Raw genomic sequence first — 24,947 nt, 5'->3', positions numbered from 1 at the left:
GCTTTTCAATCATACATTCTGTTTCTCTGATCCATTTATCCCTCTCCAGAATTCTCCCAAATCTTCTCAAACCAATTACATTTTACTCTAATCCGCCAGGCGCTCCTTGGAAACTCTATTGGGGCAGTTCTACTCCGTCCTAGGGTCACTATGAGTCGGAATGGACTCGACGGCACTGGGTTTTTTCTTACCCAACTTCATCTGTTAATTCCTTTCCTCTCAGGCAGTCTCCCTATACAGTCTCCTTCCATTTTCCAGCTAGGCCCTACTTAAAGTTTTTTTCTTTTTTTCATCCTAGCAAAGATCATGAGTTCCTGAGTAAGAGTGCCTAAGTTCAAATCTAGGCTCTTAAAAAACTGGTCAAGTTGTATAACCTTTCTGGGCCTCAGTTTCTCATCTGTTAACAGACAAAGTTAAGTGACCTGCCTAAGTTACTGCCCCTAATTAGTAAAATTCAATGACTTTGCTTGGACTCAACTACCGTGCCCTTTATATACTGACCTTGCTACATATTGGTCAATTAGAGTACAAATCAAATGTGAGGCTATTTGATTACCGTACTAACAGAGTAAAAAATATAGCCAAGGAACAAATGCATTTGTATCTTATTTTTCTTTTTTCAAAGTTTTTATAACAATGAAACAACCCTTTGGTATATATTAAAGAATGCTACATTTTAACAGAATACAAAAGGGAAAAAAGAAAAAATCCTTAGTCATCTGCCTCTTTTATGATTTACTGCTTGTTTCCTGAACTAGAACTAGGTATGTGGTGAAATGGCTTTCTATGGCCTTTTCTCTTGGTTCTTTGGAAAAACAGTTTGAGAGATCTTCCCCCTAAGCCTCGAGGAGTTAACTTTGCCCTAGTTCTCTACCCCAGGGGGTTTGTTACCTTTGTCCAGTTTGAATGACATTTCCTGGGCAAGCTGTAAGCAACTTGGTTTGATACTTCTCATCTGGTCCTGGGCTGCAGCCTTCGCTGTGACTGGTGGGCACCTTGCAAGGGACTGGTCAACAGACTATGCACATGAGGTGAGTTACAGCCTACTATGCAAATGGTGTCTCTGTGGCCTACTAAGAGGGAGTGCCGTGCCTTGAAACCGACAAGGAGTTTGTGTATTTAAGCATCCAGCCTCACAGACATTTTTTTCAGACAGAGAACAGGGGAAGAGAAGCAGAAGAAAGGAGAGAAAAGATGCGGAGAAAGGCAGGAGGCAAGGAATCTCCTACAAGAGCTGTAACGTGGTCAAAGTCTGTGTCACCGGAGACAGCAACAGGCCCAGAAAGGGCCTAGCAGCAGAGCCTGCAGTAATAGATGGTAGCGTCAAGAGAGGCCTGTCCTTGGTGCAGGGTGGTGCCTGAGGGGAGGCCTGCATGGTCAAGAGGAGCTGAGTGAGCTGTACCGCACTGAAGAAGGGAGGCTTTGTCTACATGCTTCCTGATCCTGATTGTAGTCTGTTGATCCTGAACCCTAGTTGTGCCCTATTCCTTAATAAACCACTTAACTGTAAAGTATGGTCTGTGAGTTCTCTGTGGCCATTGCAACAGATTATCAAATCCAGAAGAGAAGTAGAGGGGGCCGTGGGAGGGACGGCTGGTGTCAGAGCTGGTGAAGAGGCTGAAGAGTCGGGGTACGTACAGAGGGATCAGCCCAGGTTGATCTTGATTCGCGTTTTCCCCCCTTAAGTTTGGTAGGTTCTGGCACTACTATTACTATTACTCCTACTGGTCCCCTTAAAAAAAAAATGTATCTCTTTTAAAACCCCAGGAGGTTTACACAGCTGTCAGGATAGAGTCCGTAATAGGGGAAAGTACATCTTGGTGGGAATGAGCACTACAAGGAAAATGTGGAACCTCAATTTACAAAACTAACTTTACTTGGTTTTCTAAAATCTTGAAAGGTTACATGAAACATGCCAAATTTCTAAATTCAAATCTCAAAAGCATATCATCAAATCAATATAAAATTTCACTACAAAGACATTCCAATTTTCTTAAGCTTTAATAAAATTCCACTAAAAGAAAAATGTACACTCTACACATCTAAATACTAATTTCTCTATCCCAACCATAAGTATGAGTTGAGAAAGTAGCATCTGCAATAAAAAGCATAAAAATATAATCGATTGCCAGTATAGTAATTATTATGACTTTATAGTCTCTATTATTATTGAGTTGCCTATATTATTCAATTTATTCAATTTTTAAATTATGGTACCAGTAATATTTTTCAAGGACTAAGAAGAAATGGCTCATCATATAGCTTTATTTAGTCGAACAGATAATACTAGAGAAATCTAAGAGCAGTGACATTTATTTATTTTTAATTGTGCTTTAAGTGAAAGTTTATAAATCAAGTCAGTCTCTCATACAAAAATTTATATACACTTTGCTATGTACTCCTAGTTGCTCTCCCCCGAATTAGACTGCACGTTCCTCCTCTCCGCCCTGTATTCCGTGTCCATTCAGCCAGCTCCTGTCCCCCTCTACCTTCTCATCTCCCCTCCAGATGGGAGCTGCCCACGTAGTCTCTTGTGTCTACTTGAGCCAAGAAGCTCACTCCTCACCAGTATCATTTTCTGCCTTATAGTCCAGTCTAATCCTGTCTGAAGAGTTGGCTTTCAGAATGGTTCCAGTCTTGGGCTAACACAAGGCCTGGAGACCATGACCTCCGGGGTCCAGTCTAATCCTGTCTGAAGAGTTGGCTTTCAGAATGGTTCCAGTCTTGGGCTAACGCAAGGCCTGGGGACCATGACCTCTGGGGTCCTTCTAGTAGTCTCAGACCATTAAGCCTGATCTTTTTTTACAATAATTTGAGGTCTGCATCCCACTGTTCTGCTCCATCAGGGACTCTCTGTTGTGTTCCCTATCAGGGCAATCATTGATTGTAGCCAGGCACCATCTAGTTCTGGTCTCAGGATGATGTAGTCTCTGGTTTATGTGGCCCTTTCTATCTCTTGGGCTCATAATTACCTTGTGTCTTTGGTGTTCGTCATTCTCCTTTGCTCCAGGTGGGCTTAGACCAATTGAAAGATGCACCTTAGATGGTCACTTCCTAGCATTTAAGACCCCAGACGCCACTCTCCAAAGTGGGGTGCAGTATGTTATCTTAATACACTTTGTTATGCCAACTGACCTAGATGTCCCCTGAAACCATGGTCCCCAGACCCCCGCCCCTGTTACTCTGGGCTTTGAAGTGTTCAGTTGTATTCAGGAAACTTCTTTGCTTTTGGTATACTCCAGTTGTGCTGACCTCTCCTGTACTGTGTGTTGTCTTTCCCTTCACCTAAAATAGTTCTTGTCTACTATCTAATTACTGAATACCCCTCTCCCTCCCTCCCTCCCCACCCTCGTAACCATCAAAGAATATCTTCTTCTGTGTTTAAGCTATTTCTTGAGTTCTTACAATAGTGGTCTCACACTATATTTGTGCTTTTGCAACTGACTAATTTCACTTAGCATAATGCCTTCCACATTCCTCCAAGTTATGAGATGTTTCACAGATTCATCATTGCTCTTTATCATTGTGTAGTATTCCATTATGTGAATATACCATAATTTATTTATCCATTCATCCGCCGATGGGCACCTTGGTTGCTTCCATCTTTTTGCTATTGTAAACAGTGCTGCAATGAATATGGGTGCGCATATATCTATTTGTGTAAAGGCTCTTATTTCTCTAGGATATATTCCAAGGAGTGGGACTACTAGATCATATGGTAGTTCTATTTCTAGCTTTTATAAGGAAATGCCAAATCGATTTCCAAAGTGGTTATCCCATTTTACATTCCCACCAGCAGTATATAAGTGTGCTAGTCTCTCTGCAGCCTCTTCAATACTTATTATTTCGGGTTTTTTGGATTAATGCCAGGAGTAAGACGGTGTGTCATTGTAGTTTTGATTTGCATTTCTGTAATGGCTAATGATCATGAGCATCTCCTCATGTACCTGTTAGCTGCCTAAATGTCTTCTTTGGTGAAGTGCCTGTTCATATCCTTTGCCCATTTTTTAATTGGGTTATTTATCTTTTTGTTGTTGAGTTTTTGCAGTATCATATAGATTTTAGAGATCAAATGCTGATTGGAAATGTCACAGCTAAAAACTTTTTCTCAGTCTGTAGGTAATCTTTTTATTCTTTTGCTGAAGTCTTTGGATGAGCATAGGCGTTCAATTTTTAGAAGCTCCCAGTTATCTAGTTTCTCTTCTGGTGTTCGTATATTGTTAGTAATGTTTTGTATACTGTTTATGCCATGTTCTGAGGGTTCCTAGCACTGTCCCTATTTTTTCTTTCATCATCTTTATTGTTTTAGATTTCATACTTAGGTCTTCGACCCATTTTGAGTTAGTTTTTGTGCATGGTGTCAGGTATGGGTTTTATTTCATTTTTTTGCAGATGGATATCCAGTTACGCCAGCAGCATTTGTTAAAGAGACTGTCTTTTCCCCATTTAACTGACTTTGGATCTTTGTCAAATACTAGCTGCTCACATGTGGATGGATTTATGTCTGCATTCTCAATTCTGTTCCATTGGTCTATGTATCTGTTGTTGTACCAATACCAGGCTGTTTTGACTACGGTGGTGGTATAATATGGTCTAAAATTGGGTAGTGTGAGGCCTCCCACTTTGTTCTTCTTCTTTAGTAATGCTTTACTTATCTGGGGCCTCTTTCCCTTCCATATGAAATTGGTGATTTGTTTCTCCATCTCATTAAAAAAAGTCATTGAAATTTGGATCGGAATTACATTGTATCTATAGATCGCTTATGGGTAGAACAGACATTTTCACAATGTTGAGTCTTCCTATCCATGAGCAAGGTATGTTTTTCATTTATGTAGGTCTCTCTTAGTTTCTTGCAGTAATGTTTTATAGTTTTCTCTGAATAGGTCTTTTATGTCTCTGGTTAGATTTATTCCTAAGTATTTTATGTTCTTGGGGGCTACTGTAAATGCCATTGATTTGGTGTTTTCCTCCTCAATGTTCTTTTTGTTGGTGTAGAGGAATCCAACTAATTTTTGTATGTTTACCTTCTACCCTGATTCTCTGCTGAACTCTTCTACCAGTTTCAGTAGTTTTCCTGAGGATTCCTCAGGGTTTTCTGTGTATAAGATCATGTCATCTGCAAATAGAGATACTTTTACTTCTTCCTTACCAATCTGGATACCCTTTATTTCTTTATCTAGCCTAACTGCTCTGGCTAGGACCTCCAGCACAATGCTGAATAAGAATGGTGATAAAGGGCTTCCTTGTCTGGTTCCCGTTCTCAAGGGGAATGCTTTCAGGCTCTCTCCATTTAGGGGATGTTGGCTGTTGGCTTTGTATAAATGCCCTTTATTATGCTGAGGAATTTTCCTTCTATTCCTATTTTGCTGAGAGTTTTTATCATGAACTGGTGTTGGACTTTGTCAAATGCCTTTTCTGCAACAATTGATTAAATCGTGTGGTTCTTGTCTTTTGTTTTATTTATGTGAGGGATTACATTGACTGTTTTTCTAATGTTGAACCATTCTTGCATACCTGGTATGAACCCCCCTTGGTCACGGTGAATTAACTTTTTGACATGTTGTTGAATTTTGTTGACGATTTTTGCATCTAAGTTCATGAAGGATATAGGTCTGTCATTTTCTTTTTTTGAGGTGTCTTTACCTGATTTTGGTATCAGGGATATGCTGGCTTCATAGAATGAGTTTGGGAGTATTCCACCCTTTTCTATGATCTGAAATACCTTTAGTAGTAGTGGTGGTAACTCTTCTCTGAAAGTTTGGTAGAACTGTCTAGTGAAGCCTTTAGGGCCAGGGTTTTTTTTTTTTTGTTGGGAGTGTTTTAATTACCTTTCAATTTCTTCTTTTGTTCTCGGTTTATTTAGTTGTTCTACCTCTGTTTGTGTTAGTTTAGGAAGGTAGTGTGTTTCTAGAAATTCCTCCATTTCTTCTAGGTTTTCTAATTTGTTAGAGTACTATTTTTCATAGTAATCTGGTATGATTCTTTTAATTTCAGTTGGGTCTGTTATGATATCGCCCATCTCATTTCTTATTGGGGTTATTTAGAGCAGTAACATTTAAATGTCAGTCTGATAACCAAGTAACAATCAAGACATGCTATGTACCTTAGTACTTTAAAATCTCACATCCAATGTTAATCCTCTATAAAAATAATCTATCCAAAACGAAAAATAAAAGCCACATTTAGGAATTCCTTTAACCAAGAAAACTTCTAGACCAAATTTATATAACTGAAATAAAGCTCCACAACTGACTCCACAATCTTTCTGCTGCTTTCAAATACACCTTCAATTTCGGAAGTATCAAAATAATAAAGCAGGCATGGCCAATAAATAAACATATGTTTTTTAAAATTGAAGTAAGATACTACCCTCATAGAAAGTAGAAAGAAAAAGTGTTATACACACATTCCACACCTCTAATGCAAAAATACTACTTACCTCATGTGCCAACATTTTATACAGTTCTTCTCTAGTTACTGAAATCCTTTCTCTGTCTGTACTGTCCACAACAACTATTACAAACTAAAAATAATTAAAAGAAAAAATTATTAGTGATCATATCATTTGATATTTGTGAAATTTAATACGTGCTTAGTTGATTTACAGGCTACAAATGTCAAAAAATTAGAATTTTATGGTATTGTTAGGAAACCAGAGATACTACTGCACGTCAATAGACCTAAAAATCTGATCCACTTTTAGGTCAAGAATATATACTAATTTTTGAGAAAATATGATGCTGATATTGTAACCAATATATAACAGATGCTGGTTTGCTAAATTAATATACTGAGTATTAATGAGCCTATATCCATCTATTTGCATTATAAATCCATAAGAAACAAACATATTAGAGTCCTAAATTCTTCTTCTAGGGAGATATTTATCAACGTTAATTTGAAAACCTAAAAGGCACGTTTATGGGAATAAATTAATGTGATCAACTTTTAAAAAATCAACAAATGAAAAGATCAAGTCTTTATGTAAAACCATGTTGTTTTCTTTATATAAATGGCACCAGCTACCTGCAAGCACACCCTTTCCTAAACTGACAATGAGGCTGGCATTAGAAGATGTGGTAAAATATATAGAAAGGAGCTGTGCGGGTTGAGCCACACTGCATCTCTTCCCTAACTCCACAACCACCAAAAAGGCCAGGGACAACAGCAACAGCTATAAAGTTAACTTACTCATTTTATGATGACATTTGCAGTGCCCAAGTTTATCCTGACTGCCTATTATTAACATGCCACCATTTATTTTTCAAACCTAGTTTTTTTGATTTCCAAATAATCTACTGTGATTTTCAGGGTTTTTGTTTTAATTCTTCAGATTTCATAAACAGTAAGACAGCAGATAGATAAGAGAATCACTCCTGTATACCTCTCCTCTTACTTGATAGTTTACTGATGGGTGGCTTTGTTACTAAAAAATCCACCCTATTGCAAGATATTTTCATAAAGCTGTTAATTTTCAAGGTGTTGGCATGAATTTGAAACCTGCAACATTATACAAAGGACCACTAACCACATATGGAGCCCTGGTAACACAGCGGTTAACAGCTTGGTTGCTAACCAAAAGGTCAGCAGTTCAATCTACCAGCCACTCCTTGGAAACCCTATGAGGCAATTCTACTCTGTCCTACAGGGTTGCTATGAGGCAGAATCACCTTGAGGGCAATGGGTTTGGCTGGTTTTTTTTCCTCCAAAAAAATATGAACAAATGCTTAATGCAGTGTTAGGAGATCAGGTCATCAGAAAGACACTTAAGACCATTTTCATACACTTTATGGATATACGTTTTATTTATAATCAACTTTACAAAAACAAATGTCACAGTCTTTTAATTCACAAGGTCTATACAATGAAGCTCTCAAATGTCACAGACCTGAAATGTTCTCTTGGGAAGTAACATGTAAATAAAAACGTATGATCATGTCTAAACTGCTTTATAATCAAAAGAAAAAGAATTCATTAATGTGTATTTGTGTTGCATAAAAGAAAATGCACAATAAAACTTTGGCCAGAATTTAAACCACCAAAGCTCTCATATAAGTACGATTTCTTCCACTCAGCCAAACATAAATATTAAGAAATAAATGAAATTACAAACCATGAGATGGAATTCATTATAAAACAACTCTTTAAGACAAGTTCTGGTATCAACACACAATCAGACTAATCAATTACCAATTTTCCTAAAAGATGTTCAATAAAAGTAAAAACACAAACCAATGACTCTAAAACAGGGAATCAAAGATTCTACTATGCTTAAACTCTTATATTAACCTACGATTAGGGTTAAAATATAGGCATTTCCCAAGCATTGGGTTCACAGAAGTTTTAGTGTATTAAGAAACATTACCTCAGTGTTAGTATAGTAAGTATTCCAGGAAGAACGAAGAGATTCTTGGCCACCAATGTCCCACATTAGGAAACGTGTATTATTAACCACTATCTCTTCTACATTACTTCCTATTGTAGGGGATGTATGTACAACTTCATTCATAGAACTGAAAAAAAAAAACCAAACAGTTCATATATGTTACAATTAGCAAGGAAGTTAGCCTGTTTGACTAATTTTTCAATAAAGCGACAAATCAGCATGACCTCCTTTTATATTTTATACCCAAAGACCCCTTTTCCACTAACTCAAAACGAGAGAGCGCTAAGGGTTTGCAAAAGAGCTTTAGCGTGAAACAACTGAACGACAAACCCAATGTCATAAATTTCTAGCTGCTTAGAAACAGTTGCTTAAATCTGCTCTCTGGTTTATGGCCAGCCTGCTTTCTTACAGGGTAGCTTAAGGTTCCAAATAATTTTTTATTGTCTTCCTTAATCAAAGAATTTCCAGGCAGAAAAAGTAACTAAAAACAAAAAAATAATTTTTAAAAAAAATAGCTAATACTTACAATTGGTAAAGGATGGTAGTTTTCCCTGCATTATCCAGCCCAACAATGATAACTTTGTGCTCTGAAATTTAAAAAAAACGGTGATTTATGAATTATAAACAAAAATCCAGAAGTTCCCTATTTCACCGATTTCTTCTCTGTGTATGCTACAATTCAGTGTATGGCATTTAATACATTCTTAGAATTCAAAAGACCATCTTAGCAAGGCCAGCAGAAACGTGCCATTAGTCTTACCTTCCCTCACTCCCCGTTCTACACAGAGAACTGAGGCACTCTGCCCTTATGAAAGCCTATTCTCAGTAATGTATGCCAAATGTAATCACAACAATTTACAAATGACTTAAGTGTAAATGCTTTACAATGGATTAAACCACTCAGGTTATGACTGGAATTTTAGGCTTCAACTGGCATGTACATGTGAGGTAAGGTGAATGGGAAAGAAAAACAAAGGATAGCCTTTTGTATAGGGTAGCAAAAGGTCAGGCCCCAGCATATGAGTACATTTAAGCTATAATGCACCCTTCTAACATAACGCTCCCTAGATATGACAAACCAACCTAAGGACCTATGGCTATGGTGGTAGTGACACCTCCCCTCCCCTGATTCTGTGGCCTCACTTTCTCCTAGTTTTCTTCCTCTGTATCTTGATTTTTTTTCCCCCCAGTGACTCTTCTTTCTTGAAACATTCATCCTCTCACATTTTAGCAAGGTTCCTTTAAGATCCATCCATTTCTATGCTATCTATCAACCATTCCCAAAAAGAGCAGTGTATGGGAGAATGTGGTGTCCAAAGATAGTCACTGGATATCCATGCCCTTAATCCGGGCTAGCCCTGTGACTTGCTTTTAACAAAAGGCAGCAGAAATGGTGACCTGTGACTTAAGAGGCTAGATCATTAAACAACCTGCAGCTGCTCCCTGGCTCCCTTGGAATACTCACCCTAGGGCAAGCCAGCCACCACTTAAGTCCAACTACCCCAAGAAGGCTATGCTGTTGAATGAGGAAGCCCAGGCTAATCATGCGGAGAGGCCTTGTAGAAAAAAGATGTACTGTCAGCCCCCAGCTCTGCTAGCCATTCCAGCTGAGACCCCAGACACATGAATAAAAAAGCCATCTTGGATATACAGCCTGCTGGAGCCTTCAGTGACTCTAACCCGATCTGCCATCTGACAGCAACCAAACGGAAGTCCCTAAGCTAGAAGTTCCTAGCTTACATTCAGACAACTCACAGAACCATGAGAGATAATAACATACTGTTGCTTTAAGTCACAAAATTTAGATTTATTACGTAGCAACAGATAACAGAAACACTATGGAAAAATATAGGGAATTATGTGACTTTGGGCAAATGTCTTATTTCTCTGAGCCTAAGTTTCCTCAACACAAAGCAGGAACAGTTCTCCCTATCTTTCATTGCTGTGCAATAATTTAGATAGCACTTGAGCAGTGTCTAACACCAGCCTGTGTTCCCAGTTCTCTCCTAAGCTCCAATTTACCTAGTATACAGACGTAGTGTCACTCAACATATCCAAAACCTGACATTCTAACCTATTTCTACTTCTTTCTTCCCTAATTTGCTTTATATAGTGCTGCTATTAATTCAGATGCCCTTGGAGTTTCTTCATCCTTTCCCTCAACCTCAGCATCTAATTTGTCATCAAGTTCTGTTGATTCTACCTCAAAATTATATCCTCAAATTGCCGTCTCCTCCTCACTGTCCTAGTTGAAACCCTCATCATCTTACTGTAAAACCTTCCCTAAGTGGGCTATTTCCAACCCATCTTCCCACTGTTTCCAGAGTAATTTTTCTAAACTATAGATCTGATAATGCCACTCTCTTACTTAAATTAATGGCTTTCATTTTTGACAGGGAGACAAGGTACAAGTTCACAGCCTTATAAATAAAGCCAGTCAAAAACTGACTAGGCTTCATCCTGATCTGTCATGGCTACCACCAGGTATCTAAAGTGGAGCTAAAGCCAGTCCCCCTACACACGCAAACTGGCACATATGTTCCCAGCAAACACTTCTCTGCCTCTACTCATGGTCTGTACCTATGCTCTAATTATGTTCTCCAATTTTCCAGTTAGGGAAAGCTTCTTAGGTCAAGCTTTCCAAGAGGAATTAACCACTTTCTTTTGCTTTACATCTCTGTTCTATAGGGTCGCTATGAGTCGGAATCGACTCAACGGCAATGGGTAGGGTTTAATATACCACTTGGAGCCCTGGTGGCACAGTGTTTAAGAGCTCTGCTGCAAACCAAAAGATCAGCAGTTCAAATCCACCAGCCACTAATTGGAAACACTATGGGGCAGGTCTATTCTGTCCTACAGGGTCACTATAAGTTGGAATCAACTCAACGGCAACGGGTTTAACACAGTACTTATCATACTTATATGCATTAATTCCAGCTTAGTGAGACATCCTTTAAGTATACAAACCACATGTTAATCATCTGTACATTCCTAGTGACTACAACTCTTCCTAGCACAAGGGACATGCCAAACAAATGTTTAATTAATTAATACCCATTAATTAAACAATAAATGTTGAGGATTACAATACCTCAGAGTAAGGTAGTCTTGAAGAAAAAGGGTTTTCATTCAATTCAGATGGTAGATGATTCCCAAATACTGCCAATTACTACAGAATGGAATTCCTAACACCATATAGGTACCTCCTGTTACACAAAGGAAACCCTGGTGGTGCAGTAGTTAAGCGCTACACTGGCTAACCAAAATGTCAGCAGTTCAAATCCACCAGGCTCTCCTTGGAAACTCTGTGGGGCAGTTCCACTCTGTACTATAGGGTCACTATGAGTCAGAATTGACTTGACGGCAATGGGTTTGGTGTTTTTTTAATTGTTATTATACAAAATAAGATCAAAGAAATAGAAAAATGTAATTGCAACCCACTTTAATCTAATCATCTATTACTTTGATGAAAGAGCAGGCAGCTTAGAACCACTAGGATCCTAAAGGGTCATGACTACCCCCCCTCCACGCTATTGTTAGGTGCCACTGAGTCAGTTCTGACTCACAGTGAATCTATTAGAGAGTAGAACTGCCCCATAAGGTTTCCAAGGAGTATCTGGTGGATTTGAACGCTGACCTTTTGTTTAGCAGCCAAGCTCTTAACTAACAACTATGCCGAAAAAAATCCTTTGAGTAACCTAGAACTCAGTCTGTTTCAACTTTAAAGATGACTAGGGTGAAAGAGGAGTACCTGGGTGTGCAAAGAGTTAATATGCTCAACAGCTAACTGAAAAGTTGGAGGCTCAAGTCCACCCAGAAGCCTCGCGATCTACTTCCAAAAACTCAGCCACTGAAAACCCTATGGAGAACAGTTTTACTCTGACACACATGGGGTCACCAAGAGTTGAAACTGACTGAGCAGTAACTCCTGGTGGTAGGGTAAGAGAACCGAGAATGCTCAACTACAAAGACGATACTTGTTGAAAGTGGACGAGTTAATGGTTAGAGGGCATGCCAAGGGAAGGTCAGTTGACGGACCACGAAGAGGCCTCATCAGGTGGCATTCCTCTAACAAATTTACCCACTATATGACCCTTAGTCTCCCAAGTCCACAAACTCAATCCTGCTCCTATCCCGGAGCAGACAGGACTCAGAGACGGCAACTTACAGAAGTGACAAATAAATAAGAATTCTAAATGAGTAACATACGATGAGACCAAATGTTCAAAATCACGAGACAAGTGCAGTGTTGTCCTAAGGAAAAGTATATAGAGAGGATGAATTAAATCAAAAGATTACTTGAGGAGCATGGAATCAAATCAAAGGAAGTGTTATAGGCCAAGATGATGACTGAACCCATCTTCACAGTAGGGTCATGCTTGCATCAGTGTAGGGTACCTTTCCACCTGCGAAATTTTTTAAAAAGGTAAGGCAATTTTGCCTAACTCAACATTTTCCTGTGTTCCAAAAGTAAGCATCTCCCTTTTGATAGCATATCTTTTCTTCAGTTCTATGGGAAAAAAAGCACCTATCCATAAATCTAATACAAGCAAAATTCACGTCAGGCCATACTCTGATCTCTGACTTGGATCAAAGTTTTTAGCTTCCCACTTGAAACTTGTTTTTAATATCATTATCAAAATGTCACCTTATTTCTAAGTTCCAGAAACATCATTCTGTAACGCCCTACCTTACTTGGATCCACAATCAACACCCATAGAAGTAACTGTCAAGAAATCAAACAATGTATTGCATTGGATAAATCTGCTGCAAAAAACCTTTTCGAAGTGTTCAAAAGCAAAGATGTCCCTTTGAGGACTGAGGTGAGCCTGACCCAGGCCGTGATATTTTCAATTGCCTCATCTGCACGCAAAAGCTGGACAATGAATAAGGAAGACCAAAGAATTGATGCCTTAGAATTGCGGTGCTGGCGAAGAATACTGAATATACCGTGGACTGCCAAAAGAATGAACAAGTCTGTCTTGGAAGAAATACAGCCAGAGGGCTCCTTGGAAGCAAAGGAGGCAAGACTTCATCTCACATACTCTGGACATGTTATCTGGAGTGATCAGTCACCAGGCAAGGACATCATGCTTGGTAAAGTAGAGGGTCAGCGAAAAAGGGGAAGACCCTCAATGAAATGGACTGACACACCAGTGGCAACAACAGGCTCAAGTACAGCAATAATTGTGTGGATGGCGCAGGAATGGAGTGTTTCATTCTGTTGTACACTGGGTCGCTGTGAGTTGGAACCGACTCACGGCACCTAACAACCACCACCTACATATGTACCGGCTGCAGGACTAAATTTATAGACTTGCCAATATTCAGAAAAAAATATAAATAACTCCAACCAATGAGAAAAATGATACCCTAAAAATAGTACAAAATTAACAGGACAAACCATACAAACACAGGCCAGAATCTACGATACGTAACTATAAAGAGTGGCTAAAATATACACCTGTGTGTGTGTGTATACGCACGTGCACATGAATGTACATGTGTATGTTTGTGCGTGTGTGTATGTATAAATAAGATACACAGAGACCACAAAATAGAACAGTTTCTTACAAGGTCCTTTATCATTTGAAAGAGGTTAAACACTTATTCTAACTATGCTACCATTTTTCAAAATATTTTTCCACTCTTCTTTTGTAATTGCTTTCAAAGCCCTGGAGTACACCATTTTGAACATTCCCAATGGTGGCATATCTTTTAACTTCTAAAGATAAATTTTATTTTAAGGGGGGAGGGGGAACATTTGGTATCATCTTGGGCATAAGGTAAAAGGGAGCTAAAAAGAGTGTACTTTCTATGATCTTAAATGAAGTGCAATTACTCAATGATAAGAATGATTTGAAAATATGTCTCCAAAGAAATTGTAAAAAGCATTTCAAAAGGTATTTTGAGTAACAGCATCAGTGGGAAAACTATCCAGCTTCCTAACATAATAGCTTTGAAGGTGACAGCCCTTATCTGGACATGGGTTTTGGTATAGGTGTTTTTCCAAGTGTCTCATTACTTTAGCTATGCCCCATAGGACTTTTCCTGATTCTAAACATTCTTTCTCTAAGGAAGGGCTAGCTATGGGGGAAAAAAAATACTGAAGAAAGGTTTTTATCATACTTGGCCACAAGATGAACATGCCAAGAAGGTAAAACTGCTGTGGAAAAAACTATTGTGAGATAACACACAGATATACACTAAGATAAAGTAGATGTCAGAAGACATTGATAGCAGATGGATTCCCTCTTCTCGTAATATAGGTTAGCTGCCTGTTGAGGATAAAAAAAATGGGGTTAACAGTTTCAAGTCACTTCATCTTTTACAGCCACTGTACAGAATGAGGAAACCCTGCTGATACAGCAGCTAAGTGCTACAGCTGCTAACCAAAGGTTGGCAGTTCAAATCCATTAGGTGCTCCTTGGAAATTCTATGGGGCAGTTCTACTCTGTCCTATAGGGTCACTACGAGTTGGAATTGACTAAGCGGCAAGAGGTTTGGTTTGGTGGTTTTGGTACAGGATGAACTAGAGTATGCAGAGCAGAACCCTCTCATATGGTTTCCAAGGCTGTAGTGTTCACGGAAGCAGACTGCCACATCTTTCTCCCGTGGAGTGGCTGGTGGGTTTGAACTACAGACCTTTTGGTTAGCAGCTGAATGCTTTATCACTGCACCACTAGGGCTCCTATGTAATTAAAAAAACAAACCCATTGCCGTCAAGTTGATGCAGACTCATAGCGACCCTACAGGACAGGGCAGAACTGCTGCCCCATAGGGTATCCAAGCAGTGGCTGGTGGACTCAAATTGCCAACTTTTTGGTTAGTAGCCCAAAACTTAACCACTGCACCACCAGGACTAGTGACCATAAAATATGCCCCAATGTTAATATTATTTCTTATCCCTTGAATTCTAGTCTGGGACAAATCAGAGAAAATTTGTGCTGGGAATTTTTCAAGTATGAAAACACTGAAAATAAAAGCACGTATAAAATTTGCAACACAGATATGACTGGAGGCCACACAGCGAATTTAGAGAGGCACCTAAAGTGTCATTATATGGATGAATGCAATGCAGTACAAAGCAAGAAGACAGAGAAGACTGAAGAAAGTGTCGGAAGTGTTGAGAACAAGCAACAAAGAACATTAGACAAGTTTGCCATTCCTGAATGCCTTAAGGTGAAATTAGATAAACAATTGTTGATGTATATGTTGAATTAGTCACTGTTAAGGTTTTTTGAGTTATTTGAATATTCAGAATTCCATAAAAGTTTTAATTCAATTAATTATTGCTTCACTTGTTCAAAATATCAATCAACTTAGAGAACACTAAGGAAATGATACCTCATTTATCCTTAAAATTCACCTCCAAAATTAGTAGTAACCTGGAAAAACAATTATTCTCTTTGAAAGTGGATGTAGAAAGTAGATTCAGTTGGTTAGTTCTGGGAATTAATGCTCAGTTTGCACAAGACAGTAAGATAAATCTGTTGACACTGGGAATGAAAGAATTAAAAGACACACAAATCTGTACATAAAAGACACTGAGTATCAAATTTTAGAGCCCACAAGATCGATTTACAACAGATTTATTCTGTAATCATGGGTAATGGTTTTAATATGATTAAATTTGTTGATCTGCTTGAAAATGACGGTGAAATTGAACAGCGAATGTCTGCGCAAAATGACAGTTTCGAAGACGGATTTGGTGCACTCTGACTTGCAGACAGTAACCATTGCAGAATGTGGTGAAAGCAACAATGTTCACAAGAAAAGACTGGTATAAACCGTGCTGCACGCACACTTTAATTACTTATTAAACATGCAATAAAGGATGCTGACCTGGAAGAATTCTTAGGAAAATATCATAAACTTGTTCAAAGACTTCGTATTCCAACACTGTCTACCAAATTTTCAGAAAATAATCTAAGGAAACATGTACTGGACTACCCAACAAGATGGAGTAGTATATACACCATGTTAGAAATCTTACTAGGATGCAAAAATCTCAGCTGAGAATAATATGAAATATTACTTTTCTAATGACAAATGGGCATATGTGAAATTAAATTTGGAAACTTTAAAACCTTTAAAGAAAGGTACTATAAGACTACAAAGTGAACAATTAACCAGAGTGATGTTTTTGGTACGTAGGTGGAAACTAAGCTAAAATTAAGTACTCTTAATAATACATTTGCAAACATATTGATTGAAAAATTTAATGTCAGTGAAAAAATTATCACTGAAAATGATAGTGTATTAGGAGCAGTTTATCTAGATCCTCAGATTATCAAATTCTCACGAATTCTGAATTTAAGGTGAAGGCCTTATTACATTTAAACAGCATTCGGGAAATGACAGAAAATCTGAAAAAGAGCAATACTGAAAGTTTAACAAAGGATAGCAATTCAGGAAATTCTCTTGTTTCAAATGATGGTGTTGATGAGATGCGTTTCCCCAAATGAAAGAAAAGGAGTTAACTGAGATCAGACAACTGTTCTATTTATATGACTCTACATTAACAAGCTTTGATGGTATACAAAGAGTTGAGAGAAAAAAAGTATTCTTGAATTTTGGGAATAAAACTGCTCACAATATCCTTAGTTATATGAAACTGCTATGACAGTTTTTGGTTCACCAGCTACACAGGTCAGTGTTGAAAGAACTTTCTCAGGTTTGAAATTATCTCACCAAACAACACGGATAACTTAAATGAAAAAATATTAAAATACATTCTTTTAATTAGGTGTACTTAGGTCCCTGGAGAAGGACATCGTGCTTGGTAAAGTAGAGGGTCAGCAAAAAAGAGGAAGACCCGCAACAAGATGGACTGACACGGTGGCTGCAACAGTGGGCTCAAACATAGCAATGATTGTGAGGATGGAGTAGGATCAGGCATATTTCATTTTGTTGTACAAGGGGTCACTACGAGTAGGAACCAATTTGGCGGCACCTAACAACAACAATTATGATTTACTGCAATGATGTTTTCTAAATAAATTGTATATAAATTAAATTCATATTTGTAATTAATGTTTATTTTATGTACTATTATGGCAGTTCTTCAGCTTAAAACTGGGGCGATATTAAAGTATTAAATATTTTATTGCACTTTGCCTTTAGGTATTGACATATCAGATGTGATAGCACACTTTGTATTTCTAGTATTTTGTGAATAAATTCTTTTTTTTTTTTTATTAAGTGTTGGCGCTCTGATGGCACAGTACTTAAGAGCTGGGCTGCTAACCAAAAGGTCGGCAGTTCAAATCCACCAGCCACTCCTTGGAAACGCTATGGGGCAGCTCTACTCTGTCCTATAGGGTCACTGTAAATCAGAACTGACTCGACAGCAATGGGTTTGGTTTCTTTTTTTTTTTTTGGTTTATTAAGTGTTAGTACTGAAATGTCACCTATACCAAAATCAAGTGTTTTCAGTGTGTTTTATGGTATTAAGTTGAGAATCTCCTCCTAAAATAGCATTTCAAATCTTCGATTTAATATTTATACAGTATGTTAGGAATGTGTTTATTACAACAATATTTTTAAAGTGACTCGGTGCTATAATAAATTCTAGTATATTAAAAAAATATTTTACATCATGTTTTTCTTTCTATTGACATGTTTTGAGACAGTGATTAAAACTGAACATCACTGTCACTTTAGATTTAATTAATAAATGTGTAGGAAAAATAGTTTAATATTGCTACTTTCGATACTAATTACAAAGCTTGGGATGAACAAAATTCAAGTTAATACGAAAATGCGGTATTATGTACAATATAAGGAACGAATTTGGTAACCATATTTCTTCAGATTAAATTACCCCAGGTTATCCATTTGCAGAATATAAATTTGAGATCGTAGAGTAAAAAACTGATCTGAATCGGTTCAGTTATGGTCAACGAAGTGAAACCGGAAGAGAACCAAATTTAAAAAATTTTTTAGACCAGTATGATACCTGGAACAGAAAAAATAACGGCTCAAAGCCGTGGTTCAAACCACCAACATTTTGGCAAACAGCAGGATGTCTAACCCTTCGTACCACCCAGGGACTGATACATGCATACTAAAAGGTAATTTCATTGTGGGCAAATGTAACAAAATTTTTGGCCTTTCCAATTATTTGATGCATGTGAATCAGAAGTGTTTGTGCTTACAACGGGTCACTGTCAATATGATTTTTCTTTTGTATTACCTATAGGAAACCCCAATGGTGTAGTGGTTAAGTACTATGGCTGCTAACCACAAGGTTGGCAGTTCAAATAAAGCAGGCACTCCTTGGAAACCCTACGGGGCAGTTCTACTCCATCCTATAGGGTAACTATGAGTTGGAATTGACTGGACTGGCAACAGGTTTGTTTTGATGCAACAGCATACCTGCATTTACTGAGATAAGCCAAAATGACTACACGCTGTTACATACTTGGATGGAATTTCGAGTTATCACTTCGGCTTTAGTTTCCCAATTAATACTTTACTGCTTTGTCATGGAACTACTCCTTACTTTTATTTCCCTTCTCCTTCATTTTCTCTTGCATGTCCATGCAGCTTACCAGTTCCATTCATTGCCAGTTTCTAAAAATCAATATATGCCTCTACCTACCAGTCTGTAGTTAAAGCAAAAAAAAAAAAAAAAAAAAAGTAACTCATTCTGAAGGCCTTCTATCTCTGAATCAATCATACTACCATCCATACAAACACAAAGCCAGAAAAAATGGAAGTCATCCTGACTTCACTCCCAGCTCATAGCTTAGTCCTTCACAGAGAGCAGAAGACCCATTCCTGCCATGTTCAGTACCATTCTCTCAGTGCCTACACAGACCCTGGAATAAAGCATGTGCTTAATAAAGTATTTTTCAATGAGTGAATAAATAATCAGATCTGGATAACATAAGGGTTAACAGTGAAGTATCTGAACAACCAAATCACTTTGTATTAAAAATTCAATTTTCAAGATTTCTAAACACCATCAATTCAAAAAAGAGTTTGAAAATAAAGTTGCTGTTTATACCAATGGTGATGAAGTTTCGGGGCGAGGGCGGGGGGAACTGCTCTTTTTCACTAAGAGATTGCTAAAACAAAGCAATGGTTATACAGGGCAAAATTAGAAACCCAATCAGGAGATAGAAACTGCACAATAATTTGAACAGGGAAAGTCTAATATTTAAAAAAATAAATAACTACAACAGGGGATTAAAGTAACAGGGGATTTTGTAGTATTAAGTAAGTGTAAAGCTCACATGTAAGAATATCCACCACCCCCGAGGCTGAGACAGAACACCCACGGAAGAACCACCTCAGGGATGGCCTTGGAGGGAAGAACCACCTCAGGGATGGCCTTGGAGGGAATGGCCGCGGCTCAATGAATGGCAGAGACGGTGCTGTGGTGTCATGCTAGTTAAACTTGCTAGAGATCTTCTCTCTAAGGTGCTAGAGAAAGCTGTTCACTGGGAAGTGTTTCCATGGTGGCCCTTCGCTATGAAACCACTTGAGGTGGGTGCTGGGGGAAGCTGCTGGCTGCTGCTGGTCCCTATGCTGTGCGAAAGCCGGACACTGGAGATGATGCTTGAGCTGCAGGAGCAGGTGGAGTAACCAGGAAGAAAACCCCTTTTCTCCAGCAGTATCTCCCTCGGGTGCTGTCCACAAAGCTTAACTTTGTGTCAAGTGGCAAAAGAAAAATTTTGAAGGGCCCATCTCCGTTTCCACAGAGCAGGAAACAAGACTGATTTTAAAGTTAGGCAATACATTAATAGTTGGCAGAGTCCACTCCTTTGGCTACTCAGCTTCCCTAAGTGCTTTTTTATACATCTTTGAACTCTCATGCAATTAAAAATAAATAAATAAAATCAGAAACAGAGGTAGGTTTCCCAGTACCAGACTCCTGACACACGGGTGGCTTCTCCAGCACTCATTCATTTACAACTCACAATTCCTTTTCTAAGAACCAAGCAGATGAGTGATAAAAGGTACCAATCAGAAGAGAAATACAAATAAAGCTATTAACTGGGAAATTCCACAACTTCTTTCACAGTTCACTTTAGTGTAAGAAGGTTCTTCCTTTTATCTAATGTAAATCCTCCTTTTTATGCAAAGAAAAGTGCTTTTAAGAGCACTGACTCTGGCACCAGACAATCTTGGTTAGAATTCCAGGTCTACCACTTTTAATTCTAGAACTTTAAGCAAGTTACCTAGTGTTTCTTTGCCCCTGTAAAACAGGAAGAATAGTATTTACCCCACTGGATTATTGCAAAATCAAGTAAGTGAAGATTAAATCAACTGACCCACAATAAACACTTAGAATCTAACCTTGCATAAGTCAGGAAATGTAACTATTATTATTTTATCTGTAGTAAAAAAAAAAAAAAATTTTTATTTGTAGAGATGGAGTTAATTTTCTGTCACCCCACAACAAAATAAAAAGCTCCATTGGGCAAGGGGTTTCGTTTTGTTACCTGCCTTATTCCCACCACCTAAAAAGTTCTTGGCATAAAGCAGGTGCTTAAAAAATATTTATAAACAAAGCACTGATCACAAGCCCTTCTCTACTAAAAGACATTAATAACCACTATTCAAAATCCTAAGGAGCAAAACAGTTAAGCGCTCAGCTGCGAACTAATAGGTTGGCAGTTTGAACTCACTTAGCTGATCTTTGGAGAGAGACTTGGTGACCTGCTCTTATAAAGACTACAGCCAAGAAAACTCTATGAGAGACAGTTCTGTCATATGCGGTCATTATGAGTCAAAATCAACTCGACAGCACCTATCAACGACAATTGAAAGTCCTAAAATTATAAAGACTTACAGCTTACTGAGGAACCATTAACAGGAAAAAGGGGAAAAAAACCTCACAGGGAGAAAATGATGTCACTCTCTTCTTTTACAAGACCAAGAATCTTCAACGCATTCCTTAAATGTTTTAACTTGCCTGGCTGTGGCATATACTAGTTGTGTGACCCGGGAAAATCACTCTACTTGAGCCTCAGTTTCCTCTTGCCAGGGGAAAAGAACAATTACTTCTAAGGATTCTTGAAACATTAAAAAAAAAAAAAAAAGATGATGTATATGACAACATCTAGAAGAAAGTTCACACTCTACTGAAACTAAATATTGCCTAATGCAATCTCTGGATTTTCTAGTTTGAGCAGTGCCCAATTAGCTTTTCTTGGGCGCTCAACCTATCCAAACTTCAGCATGGCAAATTACGTAATACCCCAAAATCTTCCAAAGAGTTTCTGTGAAAAGAATACAGAAGTGTGTTGTTTCTTCTGAAGATAAAATAAAGCATCCATATCCAATTTAACACAGAACCAAATATACCAACAAGTATCTAGTATTAGCTTTAACGGTGAATATTTTAAAAAGTGACACTACTGATAAGATAAGCACATCATGTAGCAGAGTAGAAAGACGTCACTCACATTTTCACAATACTGACATCTAACTTTCTAGAACTTGACTTCATTAATCCTTCTGGCTATTAACTTCCCAACACCAAAGTAAACGTTCAGCCAAAAATTATCACAAAATACAGGTAATAAGAGCACTACTATTAGCAATGGTTTTTTTTTTTTTATTTATTAGCAATGTTTAGCAGTCACAATGCACGGAACAGTATTATTTACTATTGGTAAGGAGCTGTGGGCAAAGCTCTAATTCATTCTTAAGTTACAGAAACAATTTTATCACTGACTCAAAATAGAAAGTGGAGAGAGCTACTTTTCTGCAGTACTAGAGCTCAATTAACAAGCAAGAGTTTCTAAAACTCATAGCAGGGTTATAACATTAGCTTTGCTAAAAATGATAAAAAAAATCATGTATGTTAAAACTAGATCTTACCTGCTTTAAAAGCACCACCAGTCTTACAGATAAATTTTTAACTTATTTTACAGACAAGGTACCTGTGATCTAGAAACTAGGTTTTCAAGATCTGTAGATTCCACAGTCCCTCAGTTGGAATCCCTGGAGTTACAGGTGAGAACAGCTAGGCCTGGAGAGGTTCTGTGACTGCTTCCCATTCTCTCTCCCCAAATAGACAGACAGCCAGAGATAGTGTGGATGAGAAAGAGTTTACTCCACTTTACGAAAAATGTCACTATCAGAAAAATTATTTGGAATGCTACCTTTCCATTTAGTGTTATGTGATCTACCCTATCATTCTTTTTTTAAGATACACAAGCATTACAAGTCCAGTTCTAGTCCTTTCCCATCACCTTCTTATAGGAGGCGCTGAATCATGAAGAACGAGGTGGGGGTAGTAGGTGTATGTAACAGAAGCCACCATTCATAAGTAGAAAACTTTGGGATGTGACACCACCACGAGCTTACACAAGAAAAAAAACCGAAAACAAAGTTACTGACAGTAGGAATGATGACTCAACCAATCTTAGTTTAAAAAAAAAAAAGTATACCACTACAATGTATCTTAGTAACTATGAAATATTTTTATTTAAGTTGTATCCTCTTTCCCAGTTTTATACACTCGTTTTGTAACAAGTTTCAATAAATCTGACATGCATTTCAAGGCCATGCTTAAGAGTTAGGATGAATTTACGCATCTGTGTATGATAATACACTCCATACTTAACAGCCTGCTAGATACCTACAGCTAACATATGTTTCACACGGTATACGGTTAACTGCTTTCATTCAAACACTTTAACATTTTTAACTCAGAAAAAAAAACTAAATAAGCAACACGAGAAAAATCTCATCTTACTTAACAAACACAGATAAAAATAAGGCAAAAGGAGAGAAGTCCATCACTATTCACAACGTAGACGAGCCCTCCAAAAAGAAGGCTAGGATGGAGGGAAGGCTCCTTAGGAGCACCTGGCAATTCAACAGCTATTCCTCATGTTTTCCGCATTCTGTAACCCTCAATAGCTCAGTGTTGCAGCCAGGGCCATAACCTACAACCTTCATCTCAGAGAATCCCAGCATTTCTGTGTCGTTCAAGCACAACTGCTGGAGAAGGACAGGCGAGGCTGTGCCACCCCGGGAGGTCGAACGTGGGGCAAGAAACCTTTCCACTCCCAATCTAAATCAGAGCAATGGGTGTATTTGCAAGATGGATTTCTTAGAAAGGCCCCGTAGGACTTAGAAAGGGCTGCGAGTTGGAAACCATGCCCAAGCTGAGGAGTAGGGGCGAACGGCCCGGGTTCCCAGCGCCGCAGCTCACCCCCGGCGCTCAGTCGAGCCCTACCGCACCGCCCACGCTCCGGAAGTATTCGGAGACCCCCACCCCACCCGGCCAGGACTGACCCTCTCCCCTACCCATATACCCTCGGCCACAGCCCCTCACCCTGGTGATTGAACAGTCTCCATATCCTGGTGAAGAGAATTCCCATTCTCGGGCTGCGGACCCCCCTCCAGCCACCCGGGCCGCCTGGCCTCCCCCGGCTCAGGCTGAGGCGGAGGAGAGAGACGCGCCACAGCCTCCGCCTCTGTTGCTGCTGCTGCTCCCGCGCTTGCCGCCGGCCCGCTTCCCGGGAACCGGAGGGAGGCCGAAGCCCAGGCCGCCCTGCCGCGCGCGAGGCCCCGCCGCTGCCGCCGCGGCACTCGCCTGGCTCGCGGACATCGCCGCCGCGTTTTCTGCGACGAACCTCGCGGGCCACCGTCCTCCCCCAGCTCCTCTCGGGCGGCTGCGGTGGAGGCGACCACGCGGGCGGGGGAAGTAAGGAGGTGGGGCCTGGGGGCGCAGGCGCGCGATCGAATGGGCGGAGCCTGGGAAAGGGCGCTCGCCGGGGTCTGACATATTTGCATAACGCGGCGATTTGGAGGCCGCAGCCGTGAGCCGGGATTCCAGTCAGCGGTTGCTGTGGGTCAGGGCAGGTGGCTCTTGACAGATTGCTGTAGCGTCCCCGCTGAGTTTTAGGGGTCTTTTTCTCTGTATTTCCGCCACAGAGCCATAATGTAAATAAACATGTTATCGAATGCCAGTGCCTATCCCTTCACGTGCTTTACACCGGAAGTCCCACATCCTGGCCCTCAAAAACTTGGCGTTCCCTAAAGGTTATTGAGGGAAGCCAAAGAGTTCTTTGAGTCTCATGCCCCCGATACCCAGATGGAGCCAGTTGTCTTGCCTAGGCAGTCATTAGGCTCATGAACATTTTTATTACCTCACATGTTGTCCCTTCTCTCTCTCTCACCCTTTCGGGTCAGTCTTGCCTGAAGCAACCATTCCATCTTGTTTAAATACTTCTGGTGGCCATTAAAACTTGGAGCAGGACAGCCCAAATAGCTTAGACTCATTGTCCTCTAGAGTATGGCCCCAACTATCCTTTCTGGCTGTGTTTCCCATTGTTTCAAGATTCTCGTTGCCTTTAAGCAGGGAATGTTCTCAGCAGCTCTTCCAGTCCTTTGTCTATACACGTTGAATAGCTATGTCCCAGGCTATCAAGGTGTCGCAAATCAGCCCTGTATTATGAACTATTTGGTTGAAAACTGGAATATACGTGAGTCATTAGGTAACTCGATGTCTGTGTTTTTTGTTCCATGTGTTATTTTTTAAGCTGGGTAAGATATTTAACCTCTTTAAAAAAAAAAAAATGCCGTGGAG

The 24,947-nt window shown here is 39.2% G+C and overlaps 1 protein-coding gene across 3 annotated transcripts in view; it reads right to left on the bottom strand.

Annotated features, from left to right (window-relative positions):
- The window catches only part of ARL5A (ADP ribosylation factor like GTPase 5A), a 35,238-nt gene extending 11,208 nt beyond the window's left edge, over window positions 1–24,030 (bottom strand). For 2 of the 3 annotated variants that reach the window (XR_010322313.1, XM_003405845.4), the window contains exons 1-4: window positions 23,691–23,891; window positions 8,913–8,973; window positions 8,366–8,513; window positions 6,440–6,523 (exon numbers count right to left, since the gene is read on the bottom strand). Coding sequence is in view for 2 of the 3 variants with exons in the window: in XM_003405845.4 (XP_003405893.1) it covers window positions 6,440–6,523; window positions 8,366–8,513; window positions 8,913–8,973; window positions 23,691–23,736 (339 nt within the window). In the remaining variant the exon portion in view is untranslated. Of the gene's footprint in view, window positions 1–6,439; window positions 6,524–8,365; window positions 8,514–8,912; window positions 8,974–23,690; window positions 23,892–23,951 lie in introns of those variants that run through there. The other variant, XM_023542954.2, reaches the window with a different exon arrangement.
- Window positions 24,031–24,947: the final 917 nt, after the last annotated feature.

This window comes from Loxodonta africana, chromosome 6 (genome assembly GCF_030014295.1).
Source record: "Loxodonta africana isolate mLoxAfr1 chromosome 6, mLoxAfr1.hap2, whole genome shotgun sequence".
NCBI classification, from domain to species: Eukaryota; Metazoa; Chordata; class Mammalia; order Proboscidea; family Elephantidae; genus Loxodonta; species Loxodonta africana.
The sequence above is the reverse complement of the archived record's forward strand: the minus strand, read 5'-3'. Positions and strand labels throughout refer to the sequence as shown.